The sequence below is a fragment of the Sceloporus occidentalis genome, unplaced genomic scaffold, assembly GCF_023333645.1.
Source record: "Sceloporus occidentalis isolate IW3139 unplaced genomic scaffold, rSceOcc1.0.p SCAF_10, whole genome shotgun sequence".
NCBI lineage: Eukaryota > Metazoa > Chordata > Lepidosauria > Squamata > Phrynosomatidae > Sceloporus > Sceloporus occidentalis.
In genome coordinates, this window is record NW_028316990.1 from 4,732,193 (window position 1) to 4,749,459 (window position 17,267).

Below are 17,267 nucleotides of genomic sequence, written 5' to 3' on the forward strand. Positions count from 1 at the left end.
GTCCTACACGTCATCCTTCTGTCCAGGAGGAATGCCATTTGCAGCAGGACTAAGCAGTATGAATTCACAATCATGTGAGTTTGGCTTTGTTGTTCTTTAGCTTTTCGCTTTTGCAATGATGCCCTGGTACATTTGTTCTTCCCCTTGCATGCCTTAACATGCTGAGGAGCCCTGTCTTCCTTTGCAGCAGGGATGATGGCCTCTGGTCACCCTGAGTGACCCCTCCCAGGTCCAGCACCCAGGGAGTGGACAGCTGCTGCGCAGGCGCCCTAGAGGCAGCAGGGAGGAGCCCGGACAGTTCTCTGGCTTTGCAAGCAATGCCTCTTTGCACTGGAGCAGCTGCAGGCGAGTCTCCTCTTCCTCCTCCTGCTCCTTTCTCCACCGCGATGCCTTCTTTGCAACCAATGCAGAGGACCTTTCCTTTGCCCAGGCAGGAGTCCCTCGCCTCTCCTTTGGTGCTCAACCCTTTTGTGCAAGAGACCCAGCTGGATGCAAAAGCCAAGTGCAAGGTAAAGGGGAGGAAGGGTTATAGGGGTGGGGGGTGGGGGTATGACCAGTGGCTGTAAACAAGCCCTTGGAGGGGGGTGCAATAGGGGTCAAGGCGAGCAGGGCCACCCTTTGCAAAACCAGAGGGGCCAGGGAAGCTCAGGGAGGAAGGTGGGATGCACTCAGAGATCAAATGCATCTTTGCACTCTTTTTTGCAAAATGCATGGTTTTGTTTTGACCCAGCAACAACATTTGCAATTTGCAGATAAATAACCTGCTAGATGCACTCAGGTTTGAGATAGATATTGGCACTTGTTTTCTAACCACATAGTTTTTAGTTTTACTGTAACAACCACATTTGTATGTGCAAATATATAACCTACTGGATGTCCAGGGAAAGAGATGCACTCAAATTTGAGATAGATAATGGCACTTGTTTTCCAAACACATAGTTGTTTTTTTTTTTTTTTTTTTTTTTTTTTTTACTGTAACAACAACATTTGCATTTGCAAATAAATAACCTGCTGGATGTCCAGGGAAAGTGAGGGAGGGGAAGGTGAGATGGACTCAGCTATGAAATGCATTTTGCCACTACTTTTTGCACACATTTGGGTTTGGTTTTGACCCAGCAACAACATTTGCAAATAAATAATCCATCAGAGACAATATTGTGAGGGAAGATGAGCTCAAATATGACAGGATAAGGTTTTGTTGTAATCCAGCAACAGTGCCTTCGCAAATAACCTACCTGGAAGTCCAGGGAAAGTGGGAAATGAAGGGAGGAGAAGAAGGTGAGATGCTCTCAAATTATGAGATGCATATTGATACCTGTTTTGCAAATAATATGGTTTTGGGTTTTTGTTTTTTCACCTAACAACAATACTGAATTTGCAACTAAATAACCTTCTGGAAGGCCAGGGAGACAAAGGGGAGGAAGGGGAAATGCATTCATTATGTCAGTTTTGCAAACACATGCTTGTTTGTGTTAAATCCAACCACAACAACAACACTGCATTTTTTTGGGAGGGGGGGGGACAAAATCCCTCTCATTTAAAGCTGAACTCAGATTGTTGGTGGAAGTCCCTATCTGTTTTCTTCAGTCTTTATACTAATGTTTGCAAACATATACGTGTGTATATATATATGTGTGTGTGTGTGTGTGTGTGTGTGTATATATATATATATATATGTGTGTGTATATATATATAATGTATGTATACACACACACACACACACACACAAGGTACTTTTGCAAAATCAAACCTCTTGTTTAAAGCTGGGCTCAGATTTAAGACCCTACCTGTTGTCTTCTATCACTACACCAATTTTTATGTATAAATCATATTTGCAAAACAAAACCAAGCCCTCCGATTTAAAACTGACCTCAGATTGCAGTTCAAAGACCTTATCTGTTGTATTCGATCGTTACGACAATTTTTTGCAAACATATACATCTGTGTTGATAAGCTACATTTGCAAACCAAAAACAAACCCTCCTGTTTAAATCTGAGCTCAGACTGCAGATTAAAGTCCCTACCTGTTGTCTTCAGTCATTATACCAATTGTTACAAACATTATGCATATACATATTTATATGGTATAGACACGTATACGTGTAATATATAGATGCAAGTTGCATTTGCAAAACGAAACTCGTTAAAGATGAGTACAAGATTACAGATTAAGGGCCCTATGTTGCCATGTTTTGACACCCAGTGGCATCCCTTTGCCTTTTGCCTAAGGAAAAATCAAATCAAATTAAACCACCCAGGTTACATGGAAAGAATCTGGTTTCACATATTGAATGAGGAAGGCAAGGAATTTCATTCTGTTAGCATTCCTTGCATGATCACATGCCAGGTTGCCGCTCCCACTGCCTGGAAGGTGAAGTAGGCACAGGAAATGTAACATCCTAAGAATAGGTTCATTTGAGGGGAATGCGTTTGAGACCTTTGCACCCCTTGTTCTCTGTTCCTCGCCTCTTGTATGTGGCTGCGTGTATATATGTAGGCAGAATGAAAGAGTTTGGATGGATCCTGGAATGGGGGCTTCTGGGTTCTCCTTGAAATAGAGGAGATTATTACATGGGGATAAGAAATGGGAGAGAAACGGAATGCTCCCGCCATTGTTACGCAAAGATTTTCACAAGAATCATAGAATCCTAGAGTTGGAAGAGACCCCAAGGGCCATCCAGTCCAACCCCATTCTGCCATCCAGGAACTCTCAGTCAAAGCATCCCCAACAGATGGCAATCCAGCCTCTGTTTAAAAACCTCTAAAGAAGGAGATTCCACTACACTCTGAGGAAGTTTGTTCCACTGTCGAACAGCCCTTACTGTCAGGAAGTTCCTCTTAATGTTCTCCCTTAATCTGTACTTCTCCTGTGAATAAAGTGGAATGCTCCTGGAAGATCTTATTAATGCTAAACTTCCATTAATAGCTTGCCAATGAAGTGGAAGTCAATAACGTTTCATTTGCATGATCACAGAACAATCTTGGACCTTTTCACAGTGCATTTCGGTACAGGCAATTCATTCTCATTGCTCTACGATCCTTTTTGGAGTGGATTTTTTCTCTTACTTTGAGGTGTAGGACCCGATTTTGTTTGAACCTATATGAAAATAAGGTTGTAAAATACATCAATTTTATTTTGTTCTGTTTGGGACAGAATCATGAATTTCACATATGCACAGCAGCGGCTGAAACGGTGCATGCGCAATACATTTAGTAACAGTATATTAATGATGCAAGAATGGATGTATGTGGAATGCAATTGCGTTTCTCTTCTGTTTTTGTATTGTGAATATAGCGTGACGTGTGAAAATATCTGTCGCTGTAGTGCTATTGTTCTGTTACCTTCCAATAACGCGGTTGTAATGGAAATGGCCCTTGTGTGATAATCTCCAGAATTGCCAGACTGAAAACTGGAGATTGAAAATTACCTTCAGACACAGTGTATGAAACATAAATCAATTTTGGTGTTGAGACTTGAATTCCACCTCCAAGATGATGTACGTACGTGGAAATACAGAAATTTCAATAATAATAATAATAATAATAATAATAATAATAATCCAGAATTCAGAAACACCTCTGGTCCCATGTGTTTTGGATAAGGGAAATTCAACCTGTATCTGTTTTTGCAAATGTTTACGTATGCACATGTATATGTATATGAATGGCATTTGCAAAACAAAACAAGTATTTCAGATAAGGGAGACACAATCTCTATTTGCAAGTTGGGAAAATTTATAATGATAATCAATGCCCTCCACTCCTTGAAAAACAATGCCAGGATTGTTACTAATAATCTTGCCTGCCCAGAATGCAAGGTTTTCCCTGAGCTTCAGTTTGTTTATTAGTGAAAAGGGGAAAATTTGGCCTGTGCAGGCAACCCTTTTGCTCTCACATTGTGAAAGCCCTAATAACCCTTTAAGGGGTTGTTCATTCATTGTTTCTTTTAGCATGACTATGTGGATAATCTCAGTCACACATTCCAGTTTTGTTGTTCATGCTGTTTTATTAATCAGAACCGCATCACTGCAAATTCTGTTGCTCACACTTGTCAGCACTGCGAATAAAGATGGAGTAGATGCTGCGAATGTTTTCGAAGCACGTTCAAGGCATGCAGAGTTTTATCCCGGGTCTGTTTGTATCGGTTATTCACACAACCAAGAATCCGAATCTTTTAGGAATACTCAGGGGGAAACCCAAGATAGATTATCCCGGGTTAAGTGGTCTTTTTGGAAGCATTTCAGGTGCATTCGAAATGCATGTGAATGACAAAGATTCAACACACTTTCTACTGGAATAATATTTTCACCGTCTAAGTAGACTATTAACATAGTCTTCAGGTTCTTGCTTCTGAGTGTGCTTTCAAATCATGCAGCAATGTATCTTATTCCTTAGCACAAAGAAAGGAGTTCTCAATGGGAAAAGCATATTCAGAACCACTGATATTTGGGTGACTGCTACAGTTGTTCCTGGTTCTTGTACCTAGTAGTCGAAAAGGCCATTCAACGTGCCAGTGTTTATTTTTCTTTTATGTGGCCTTTGGTTTTCAGCCAATGATTACAGTCTTGTTTTTCTCTGTGACTCCAGGGTTACTTAACTGTATTTTGACATGGAGCAGGTATAACCTGAAATTCTGAGGAAGTAAATCAATATTTATTGTTTCCAGGCAGTTCTGTGTTGCTGATTCCATAATATTCTAAACTCACAAGAAACCGTATACCATTCTTTCACATTTGGGAGAAAAAAGTTAGTTACCCCTGATTTAACCGTTTAAAAAAGGACACCAACATTTCACATATGAAAACTGGGACACGTGTGGCCAAGCAACATCAGACTGTAGTCAAGATGGCAAAGGTTATTAATGAGGAAGGACACACAAAGTAGGAGATGTGGCAGCAGTTTGTTTTTGCCTAAGCCTACTGGGAAGGGTAAGATTCCTCCCCTCTCTCTCCTGCTAAGTAAATTGCATGCAAACTACATTTGCACTTTGAACTCAGTTTGTAGGAAATAAAAGTGAGCTGAGAATTTAGGGTAAAAGTGGGAGGAGGAGAGAGAAACAATTACATTTTAAAGGTATCTGAAAACCTAGGAAGACGGAGGGTTGCTGGAGACTGCCCTTGCCAAATGGGGACAGTTTGATGGCATGAAAATGCAACCAGAAAACCTTTCCTGAGCAATAGGCCAACAGTTTCTTGCCTCTTTCTTCTCCAGATTTAGCACAGTCTGCAAATGGTTTCAGACCACAGCTGTACAGAGGCTGATCCGAAAGTGTATGTAAGTGTGTTTGTGTGTTACTCTAATTCCTTCCACCAGCATGGCCTGTGGCTGTAGGATTCTCAGAAGTTCCTTGCGTTTCTTGGCTAGTGGCAACAGAAAGGACATATGAATCCTCTCCAGTAACACAAAGACAAGGTGGACTAGTAGACAGAGTTTCATCCTTCCAGACCAATGCATTCCCTTCCTGCCATGGAATTCCTGATCTCCTATGGTGACTAGTTAAGTTCAATACCAAGTTGGGTTATTGTAGGGCCATGGTGGCAGACCTCTTTCAACTCTAGGGCCAAATCCCTTCTGTTATTGGAAGCCACATTCCAGTGTTGGTTAGGGCTAAAAACTGAAAGATAAGGCAACAAAATACCAGCATAATTTAGACTAAAAGCTCTTAGTACTAATAATGAACTAAGTACTAATGAACTCTTAGTACTAATAAGAGAGGAGTGTCAATCTTTTATAGTGCAGGGTGGGTGGGAGAAATCTGTGGAAGTGGGAACCCCTTCATTCGTAAGGGGGCATGTTTTTCTAAGGAACTCCATTGGGCCAAATTTGGATACCAGGAGGATCAGATTTGGTCCAGGGGCCCAAGGTTCTCTGCCTCTAGTGGAAAGACCCAACGCCATTTTTATAGGACACCTGTTTAGGACTAGAATAATCTGACTAGGGATAGTCTGGCACCATCTTATGGAAACCTGAGATTGGTAGTTCGAGGATGTAAGAGCCAGTGTGGCATATTGATATGACTCTGGAGACCAGGGTTTGGTTCCCGCTTTGTCATAAAACCCACTAGGTGATTTTGGGCAAGCTGCATGTTCTCAGTCTCAGGGAAAGGCAGGGGCAAACTCCTCTGAACAATTGTTGTCAAGAAAACCTCATGATTCCATGGTATGCTTATGGTAGGTTTGCCATAAGTTGGAAACAACTTGAAGGCATACAGCACACAATGAAGTACTAGAGCACCCTGACCTGAGGATGCTGTTGCCCTTGCAGTGGGAGAAGTCCATGCTTGCTCAAAGTAATGATGATGAAAAGACACAACAGCGGCCAAGCAAAGAAGGAAGTTACCCTTCCCGTTCCAAAAAGGTTGTGGCTAACTCTTGCTGAACTTTGTGAAGTGATACTACTGAAAAGTTGGGGTTTGTACTGAGAGGAAATGGACCTTGCTTTTTGCCAGAGATGACCTCAACTTGAGGGTAGCCTCCACTTTTTTGACCTCTGTTCCTCCCCCTCCCCGCATGTTTGAAGCTTGTTTTATGGGTGTCCGCTGAATTCTTTGTTTAAAAACCACAGAGGAAGGACATAACTTCCCTAGTAAGCTTCTTCTGTTCCATAAACATCAGAATGAGGAAAGTCATCTTTGGCGATGGGAAGCTACTGCTTTACCTGCAGGTAACCTACAATGAAAATTGCAACTTAAGAGGATGCTAATTGGTGTGTTATCTGATCTGGCGTACAAGATCCAGCCTGCCACATCTGTGCATGGTCTTGCCCTTCTACACCTCTTTGACAGTCGGACAACATTTTCAGCTTTCTAAGAAATATTTGCTGCTGCTTTTTCAGGCAAGCAAATTTAGCAGCCAAGCTTCAGTGTCTCCCACACCTTTGATGGGAGCTCAGAACATAGAGACTGGTTTGAACTACAGGTCTCAGAAATGTCCAGCCAGCTGTATCACTGGGATTGTTGGCTGGGGGATTCTGGGAACTATAGTCCAGAAAATTAATTTGTTCATGCATACTTTAATCCCTTGTTTGCAGATCCTTTCGTTTTCTTCTAGTTTTTCCACATGGTCTCTTCATTTCGCCTAACTTTGCTTGGCGTTTTGCTTCAGTTACCAAAGTGTCAGCCCCATGAAACAAAAGAAAGCAGAGATTCAGTTAATTGGGAATTTGGTAGCTTAAATCAAGGGCGAGGAACTGTTGACCATCCAGATATTGTTGGACTTCAACTCCTATTATCCATAGCCAGTATAGCCAGTGGTTAAGACTGGTGGTGGAAGAACTTGAGACCAACTACATCACAAGGACCATGACCTGCCCAGCCCTGAGAACCTAGATGTTAAACCAGTAAACTGCCTTATGCTAAAACCACTAATCTGACTAACGTTAGCTTAATGTTGTCTACACAAATGGTGAAGAATTTTTGGTGCTGTAGATGTTTGACCTACAGCACCCAGGAAATCCACCCAGCATGGCCAATGATAATGGGATGCTTGGTTCTCCAGATGTTTGTGGTTACAACTCCCAGAATCTCTTGACTATTGGCCATGCTGTCTGAGCTGATAGGGAGCTGAAGACCAAAACATCTAGAAGAGCAGAGGTTGAGAAACATAACCGGAAGGAATTTTTAGGTTTGTTGCCCAAAACATCTGGAGAACCAGTTGTATTCTGCCTCTGGTCTGTACTTACTGGCAATGGTTCTCCAGGATTTTCAGGAAGGTGTCTCTTCTAGCATTACCTAGAGATGTTTGAGACCATTGTTCCTTCTCCCAAGTCAGTTTGTATCCAAGTGATTTGAATTTACCATGGACAGGGCCAGCACCGGCTTCAAGAAGTTGGGCAAAGTGCTTATAGATGGTGGGTCTTCCTTGGCACATGACAACCATTGACAGTGCTTGGAGACAGCTGCAACAGCGCTTGGCAATACTCTGTGTCCTAGGTGCTCACAAGCATTCCAGAGTGGTGCTATTTTTGTGGACATTGTAGGAAGATTACAATGGCAACCAGACCCATCTCTTCAGAAACAAACAAACAACAGTATGCCACCACCCCTTTTGCTAACAGTGTCTTCTCAGGGATGAACAGCATTTAGAGGAGAGGAGGGAAACTTTTGACTCTCCAGATGCTGTCGGGCTGTATCTCCTACAGTCCCTCACTGATGGCCATATTGGTTTGGCTGTTGGGAAGTCCAATCCAACAACATCTAGGGCTATGTTTCTTAAACTGTCAACTGTTGGGGACCAGCAGGGTTCTATCCTCCATGTGCATTGTTGCATTTTTTCCTCTGTGCCATGTTAAAGGTATCCTTTAATTTTTTTAATGCTGTGAGTCATGTTTCAGTTGCGTTAATATTTTTGTGTTGCAAGCTGCCATGAATCCCATTTGTGTGAGAAAGGATAGATGACTGGGGCTGCATCCATGCTGCAGAAATAATCCAGTTTGACACCACTTTAACTGCTGTGGCTCAATGCTATGGAATTTTGGGAACTGTAGTTTGTTGTGGCATCAGAGCTCCCTGTCAGAGAAGGCTAAATGACTCACAAAACTACAGTTCCCAAAATTCTATAGCATTGAGCCATGGCAGCTAAAGCAGTGTCAAACTGGATTATTTCGGCAGTGTGGATGCCGCCTTTGATTTTTAACTGTGTTTATTGTAGCCTTTGCAAGCTGCCTTGAGTCCTGGTATTAGATGGGATATAACTGAATAAATAATAAATTGAAGGAATGAGTACTAAATGAAGAAGAGTCAGTATTTTGTTGCACAATGCTAGCTAGGCCTATCAGCGTAATTTTTTTACAATCTTAAATATAAATTCTTTCCTTGTAGCAGTTGTGGTTTCCAAAACCAGTTATGCAACAAAGCATGTCACTGTGTTAGTTTGAATAATTCAAATATTTACACTAAATGTACCTTCCTACTCCCTCATATTAAACACATCTCCTTCACTGGGGCTGGTATCTAGTCAAATATTGCTGGCCAAGAAATAACTTTCTCTGTTTTTTGGCAGCAGATCAATAGATTAGATAAGCAGAAAGCTATTTCCCTTAGAATAAAGAGATATGGGCAGAATAGAAAGGAAAGCCAAAGTGCAAATTCTGCAGTGCTGTTATAAACTGGGACTTGGTTGCACAGGATCTTAGTCTAGTTCACACGGTAATACATGTTTGTTATTTGGTTACTCAGTATTTGTTGTGTGCTATTGAATGTGTAACTGGGCTCTATTGGGAGTCATAGCATCTTGAGGTAATATGATGGTAAGAAGAAATATAGGCCAATAAGTAACTTGGTCAAGTTCTAGCATAAGGCATAGCAGAACCATAGACATGATCTTCATTTCATACCTTCCAATATTTCACGGATGAAAGTTTCATAGATTGGGACAAATGTGGCCAATTAACATCTGAGTGTGGTAAAGACAGAAAATGTTATTAAAAAGGAAAGACACACACAAGCTAGGAGAACATGCAGCAGTTTGCTTTTGCCCAAGCCTATTGGGAAGGGGAAGATTTCACCTCCTTTCCTCTCATCCCCTGCTGAATTAATTGAATGTAAACAATGTCGGCACTTTGAATTCAGTTGGCAACAGTGGAAATAAGCTGAGGACAAGGGGGAAGTGAGAGGAGGGGAAAGAAGCTGGGACATTTTAAAAGCAATGAAAAATTGGGATGGCAGAGAATTGACCAGGACTGTCCCTGCCAAATTTGGACAGTTGGAGGGTATGTCATTGTAGCTCCTCTTGAAACAGCATGGGTGAAGACATGGCTCTGTGTACCAGATAGAGATTATGAGAGCCATCTGACCACTTCCTTTTGCTGGTTCTTAAAGCTGAGAATAGTTGCTTAATGTCTGCTTATGGAGAAGCCAGTGGAAGTAGTTGGGGAATCTCTGTTTATTTGGACGTGGCTGTTCCCAGACTCTGGAATGCCCTACCTCCCATTACCTTTTATATGATAAATTTTTTAAAATCTTTTTTTTTAACTATTGTAAGTTGCTTTGAGTCCTGGCCTGGGAAAAGGGTGTTTTTTTAAAATAATAATAATGATAAAAATAATCTATTGCATATTGCATACCCACCAGCAATTCACAGAGGAAAACCAGAAAACGTGTGGCCAAGCAATGGTCTGAGCATGGTCAAAAGGGAAAATATTAATGAAGAAGCACACATAGGTTAGTAGAGGTTGTAGCAGTTTGCTTTTGTTTGAGTCTGCTGAAGAGGTAAAGATCCCACCCTCCTCTTCTCTTTCCTCTGTTGAGTGAATCAAGTGCAAACTACTTTTATACTTTGGAGCAATTGAAATAAACTGAGAACAAATAGGGCGACTAAAATGGTGAAAGGTCTGGAAACCTTGCCCTATGAGGAACGACTCAGGGAGCTGGGGATGTTTAGCTTGGAGAAGAGAAGGTTAAGAGGTGATATGATAGCCCTGTTTAAATATTTGAAAGGATGTCATATTGAGGAGGGAGCAAGCTTGTTTTCTGCTGCTCCAGAGAACAGGACCCGGAACAATGGATGCAAGCTCCAGGAAAAGAGATTCCAGCTCAACATTAGGAGGAATTTTCTGACAGTAAGGGCTGTCCAGCAGTGGAACACACTTTTTCCTCGGAGTGTAGTGGAGTCTCCTTCCTTGGAGGTCTTTAAGCAGAGGCTGGATGGCCATCTGTTGGGGATGCTTTGATTTGGATTTCCTGCATGGCAGGGGGTTGGACTGGATGACCCGCGTGGTCTCTTCCAACTCTATGATTCTATGATATTTCCCAGGATATTTTAAAAGCACCTGGGAAAATGGGATGGCAGAGGCCTGATCAAGACTGTCACTACAAAATATGGACAGCTGGAGGGTTTGAGATTGCTAGATGGTTAAGAAAGTAGATTTGCACCTCTAGTTGCCTAGATATTTTGTATTTTAAATTCCAAAAGCCTGACTATGCTGGCTGGGATCTCTGGGAAATGAGAGATGTCTGGAAGACAACAAGATAAAAGCCATGAATGATGCAGTCGTAATGCTTCTGGCCTTTTATTTCATGGCCGGCATCCATAGTTTTTTGTGGGTTTTTTCGGGCTATGTGGCCATGTTCTAGAATATAATAATAATAATAATAATAATAATAATAATAATAATAATATTTTATTTATATACCGCTATTCCAAAGATCACAGCGGTTCACAGCACAGAAGAGTTTCTTTCCATGCCAGCATTCTCTGAAGATGCCAGCCACAGATGCTGGCGAAACGTCAGGACAAAACTCTTCTAGAACATGGCCACATAGCCTGAAAAACCCACAAAAAACGATTCATTTGAAATGTTTCTGAAATGTGCCATTGAACTATAGTATTAACCCAAGTGACTTCTTAACATTACCTTTCCTCCCCCCCCCCCTTTTAGGCTTTCGTCTTTGGACTTTTTCTGCTCCCATTGCGGGTCATATGCATGTTCGTAATTTTCCTAATGGCTTGGCCATTTGCATTTTTGGCAACTTTCGACATCCCAGAGAAGGGGACAATGCCACTTTTGGGATGGAAAAGGTAACACAGCTTTTCAAAATGCTTAAACATAACAGACTGATTTTTTTTTAAATACAGGAGTGAGAAACATGCTTAGCCTTCCCGGATTCCTGATCTGGTCCTCTAGATTTGCCCAGATGCCCATACTTCTTACTCCATCACATTGGATCCATTCACACTACATGATTATAGCATTATAGTTTCACTTTAACTGCCATAGTAACATCTTATGGGATCCTGAGTCTTGTCTACACCTGCCAGAATATTCTGGGCTGTTCCTGGAGTATTCTGGCCCCAAAGCTGCCCTGGATTTCCCCCTATTACTTCATCACTCCATAGTGATGCCAGGTGGCTGTCTACACACATGTATTGTGTGGTGCCACCGCCACTGGCACGAGTTGTTTCCTCTGAGATCAGAAATAAGGTGCTAAGCATAGATCACATTGCTGGGTGCCTCGTGATCTCAAAGTTATTGACTTGTGGTAGCCACATCAGTGAGCACAATAGGATATGTGTGAAGACAGCTGTCTGGCATTGCTATGAATTGCCCCAGATTTTCCATCAAAATCCTGAGCAAAAGGTGAGGATTTTTTACACCGGCAGAAGAGAGGGATAAGGCAGATTCAGTGTGGAACTGGATTTGTGTCATGAAGACAGTCCACACTTAATTTGCCCTTGCATTGTGTAGACAGGTTGTGGTGAGGATGGGCGGAAACCAGTTTAATTGGCATGCCCTTGGAATCCACTAGTTTGGTAGGACACTAGATTTCTTTGTCTAAGAATTCCAAGCACTCTTACCTAAACTGCAGATCCCAAAATTTTGCAGGATAGAACTATGCCAGTTAATGTGGAATCATAGTGCTAGAACAATGTGGTGTGAATGGCCCCACTTTCTTTTGTCTTATTGCTTGGTATGGCGGTTTCTCATCTTGCCTCCCAGTCTAAAAAATTGCAGCTCCTCTCCAAAGGCTTTATTACTGGCGGTATGAGCATTAAGCTAAAACATACAGGTATTTTGGGTTCTACTCTTTTTACCTTTGGTCTTTGGAATGCTGTCCCTGGGAAACCCTGAGGGCCCAACTGAATTTGATTCTCACGTTGAAAAGAAGTTCCTTGTCTTAAATGAACCATTTATCTTGTTAAAAACAGCAGTGAAGGTAGTTGTTTTATGTATAATTTTAATAATCTTTTAATGGTTATTTGGATTGCAATTATATGACATCATATGCTGTAATGTTCAGCAATACTTATTTTTGGAATTACACATTGGTGTTTGGAGGCTATCATTTTGCAAACTATAGAATAAGAACCCTTCATAGTATTACAGGCCTAAGGCTGCAATCTTAGATACATGTACCAGCAAGCAAGTCCCATTTAGTTCAGCCCAAAAGCTTGGCTTGTGGGCCATGTGTTGTCCATGGGGCTCCAATTTGCAGTTCTTAAAGCCCCACAGGAGAGCTCCAAAGTCCCCAGATACTCTCAGATTTTTTAAAAAGCATTTTTTCCAGTCACAAACCACCCAAAATGCCCACATAAACACGTTAACTCCCGCTATCCTCCTCTATTTGCTGAGCCTGCTACATCCCACCACAAAAATAATATGCCATACAGTGGCCCAATCCTATACACGGGGGATCCATTCTGGAACCTCCGCCCCCGTGAATGGGAAAAACCGCGTAAGATTAAATCCCTTTATTTGCTATGGCGGTGTGTTCCTGTGTGTGTAAGTTTAAATCCACATACAGCAAGTCCAAGTATGGTGTGGACACACCGTATTTTTTGATACAAGGGATGTAACATACCTTCCAGTCTTTCTGGGAATGATAGTATGGCCCATGTGGTGTTCATGGGGTGAGGGAACAGTCCCCCACTTCACAGTTCCCCACCTCGTTCTAGTCTTGTGATTGTTTTTGTTTGGTTTGTTTGGTTTGTTTTCCTTTTCCAAGGAAGCTGTCCTATTCTGCCATCACCTTCTTTGGCCATGTCCTCTACTTTGTGATGGGCTTCCGGGTCAAAGTGAAGGGGAAAGTGGCCAGTCCTAAGGAGGCACCGATCCTCGCTGCAGCACCTCATTCAAGTTTCTTCGATGGCATCGTCTCCATCACGGCAGGCTTGCCATCAATAGTATCTAGGCAAGAGAACCTTTCGTCTCTCTTTCTTGGCAGTAAGTATCTCTATATCTAAAAGGAAGATAAGTTGGTGAATCTATAAGACCCAGGATGGTAACTGCATGGGACACAGAGATCCATGTCTCTGAGCCCCTACTAAGGGGCACATTCTTGCATGGAAAGGCCCTCCACATTTGCGGCTTTGATTATTTGCAGATTTATTATGTTCTTTCTAGGAATTTCTAGATCCTCCAGTGTAACTCTTGCAGAAATTGACCATAGAGTTGCACTGGAGGACCTGAAGATTCCCAGAGAAAACACTTTTCTAGGCATTTGTAGGCTCGCCAACATGAGTCATCTTCTGGAAGATGTTGACCATAGATGTTGACCACGGGTGTTCCGTCAGGTAAAAAGTTGGTGGTTTTTGATGTGCATTTTTCCACTTTCACGGTCATCTAGTGCCCCTAACCCCAGCAAATGTGGAGGGCCCACAGTACTTCACATTTCCCTTTGTAGTCCTTCTCAAAATGGCAACAGTAAATGGCATTGTATCTCTTCTTGTCACCATTTTGAAGGCACTGCAGAGGAAAATGGAGATTCTGCGGGTGGTGGTAGGGATGGGGGGTAGTTGTTGAACAGTCGGTCTGATGGCTTTTCTGCATGATTTGGAGGCCAAAATTACAAAATGTGCAAAACAAAAAAGGTTTTTCCCCCTAGAAAGTTCTTAAGAGTTTTTTAAAGTTTCAGAATGAAAAAAAGGGGTAACAAAAGATGTCCTCCGAAATTCCAGTGCAGTACTCTCCTTTGGTGTGGAGACAGGATTACTTTCTGTAATTAATCATTATTCCATGCAAGAGCAAAATAAGTGAAGTTGTGTATCATTAATATCAACTGACAATGGCCAGAATACGTTGTCATTGTATCTAATTACTTAGGCATGTGTTCTTAAACAGGGTTCCTCAGTTCGCTCCAGCCTGTCGTGGTATCCCGCGTCGACCCTGATTCTCGGAAGAACACAATAACTGAAATAACTAGACGAGCAACTTCAGGAGGCCAGTGGCCCCAGGTACAGTCTGTACAATATGTACGTAACTCATTGTTCACATCTGCAACGTTTGATGCTTTCCTGGATCCTTCTCCCATTAGTCCAGTGTTGCAATGAATAGAATCAAATCAAACAAGGCCTGATCAAGGCAGACTGGGGCTCTGGAGCATTTCTGAAAACGGGGAGCTCCTTCGGTGCACATTTGTGATCTCTTCTGGAAGTGGGACAGGTGGAGAAAAGGAACGCTCCTGTTCCCCAGCCCCTCACAGCTGGGGACTTGGCCCCCCCCCTGGAAATAGCTGCCGTCGGGGGGGGGGGGCAAGTCTTCGTGGTTTCCCCACGTTCGTGGAGGTCCTGGTCCCCTAACCCCCGCGAATATGGAGGGGGGGGACTGTAAATGAACAAATAAATAATAAATGCAGAGTACAAATGAGAGAAGCATGTAAGTCTCCAAGGGTTCACAAAGGGTAGAGCCTTACAGCTTCAGTGAGACTTACAGTCTGATCCCATGCATTTTTAACCCAGTTACTCAAGTAACATGCAAAATGCTGATGACAACAAGAAACATGGGGAAATTTGGGGTTTGTCTGGAGAAGAAGAGGAAGTAAAGTTGACCTTTTCCCCTTTCACTATTGAGCCTCTTGTCAGTGAGGTGTGCCAAAAAAAAAATACTAATCCTAGCATTCCATATCATTGAGCCACGGAAATGAAAGTACTGTAATGTCAAACTGCTTTATTCTTACAATGTCTGTCTTCACATCCGCTGTTCCTTTGAGTTTCTCTCTCAGACACTGTACAGAAAGATAATTTTTCTGAAGCTTCGTCAATCAGTCATTTTACTTATCACCTTCCTTTTCCCCAAGAGTGGGACCCAAGGCAGTTTACAGAATAATAAGAAAGACAAGTAAAACTGCATACAGTGAAAAACTTGCAGTTGTTAGGATTAAAATAATGCTAAACTGCCTGTAGAATTAAAACGATGTAAAGCATTAATTCAAAAGCATAACTTAAGAACAGTATGGTTGGCCCTCCCCGTTTGGAAAATCAAGGTTTGATATTTGAAATTTATACTTTGAACATTTTCAAACCGTGGATGCTTGAATCCGTGTATAAAAAAATCCATGTATAAGAAGGTCCGACTGTACAAAGATTTCAGAGTGCAGGCAATCGGGAAGACATACGGTCTTTCTGGTAGCCTGGACTCAATCTATCTAGTGTTTTGGAAAGTACAGGGCACCCTTCCTTTATGCAGGAGATCCGTTCTGGACACACATACACACACACACACACACATGTAAGGGAAATTCCATGAATGCTCAACCCTCATTTAAAACAATGGGGCTTGTACACCTGGCGCGCACCACTGCCTTTTATGGTGAGTAGCTTTCAGCATAAGATGAAAGCTGCTTATAGTGTGCACACGTATGACGTAGGCTCACTGTATTGTCAAATCTGTGGAACAATGAAATTGACTATATAACCTACATGTGCATTTCTTGCTTTTTTTTTCCTTGTCTACCAGATACTGATTTTTCCAGAAGGTACATGTACAAACCGTTCGTGTCTGATCACTTTTAAACAAGGTGAGGAAGGCTTTGACAGGTGACTTGCTGCTGAAAAAGTGAGAGATGGGGTGGAGGTGGGTGCATGTGGTTGTGTATATAATGTGATAAACTTGCTCACAAAAAAAAATCACAAAAAGATTTTTGTAGATAGAAAAACATGCCATAAAGCCCTCTATATCACATACGCTTAGTAAAAAAAAAAAAGTCCTGGAATATGAAAAAGAAGAGAGAATGGTGCAAAGAACATTCCTCAATCTTGCCCAGCAGGGAGATAACATTTATGCAAGTACAAAATGTCCCAATGATATTGCTCATTTGTGTCCCAATGATATTGCTCATTTAAGCCTAGTTTGTATTAAGATGATAATCCCGGTCTGTTGGATTGTCCACTTGAGACTGCTGTTGAGGGCTTAGATATGAACAACAAAATGTATGGAAGACTTAGTACATCAGGGATAAGTGTTGTGTCCCAGCCTTCTCTCTGTTACTCATGTTTTAACGTAGCTCAGCGGCTGGGCACATACTTTGACTGCAAAAGGTCCAGATTCAATCCTTCACATTTCCAATTTTAAGTTCCTTCCACCTGGAGATACCCTTCCAAAATAGTGGTGTCTGGACTAACTGGACAAATCTCACTTGGATAAGCCAAGTTGATGTGTTTTCTCTTAATGTGCACCAAATGACACCCTCAGAGTAATATTTGTGTATGTATGTGCCATCATTTCAGCTGTAAACTTAGGATAACCCCATTAATTTCATAAGATTTTTTAAGTGAAGGAATACTCAGAGGTGGTTTTGCCAGTTCCTTCCTCTCAAGTATAGCCAGGGACACCTAGTATTTGTTGGCTGTACTATCCAAGTACTACTCAGGCCAGACCCTGCTTAGCTTCCAAGACCAGATGGAATCTGGTGCCTTCAGGGTGCCTAGGTCAGGATGTTCTATATAATTATTCTTAATCATCCTTAGTTCAACCCACGCACCCCATAAAACCTCTGTCTGCAATGTGGGCTAGTTATTTTGTTCTCCCATGCAAAGATAAAGGATTTCAAAAGT

General features: G+C 41.9%; 1 protein-coding gene across 1 annotated transcript in view; it reads left to right on the forward strand.

Moving 5' to 3' along the window:
• Positions 1 to 394: 394 nt before the first annotated feature.
• LOC149305756 (lysophosphatidylcholine acyltransferase 2-like) overlaps positions 395 to 17,267 on the forward strand; it is a 39,588-nt gene continuing 22,715 nt past the window's right edge. Inside the window, exons 1-5 of the mRNA XM_089539690.1 lie at positions 395 to 509; positions 11,377 to 11,516; positions 13,442 to 13,659; positions 14,557 to 14,669; positions 16,171 to 16,231. Coding sequence (XP_089395816.1) covers positions 405 to 509; positions 11,377 to 11,516; positions 13,442 to 13,659; positions 14,557 to 14,669; positions 16,171 to 16,231 — 637 coding nt within the window. The 5' untranslated portion in view covers positions 395 to 404. The remainder of the gene's footprint in view (positions 510 to 11,376; positions 11,517 to 13,441; positions 13,660 to 14,556; positions 14,670 to 16,170; positions 16,232 to 17,267) is intronic.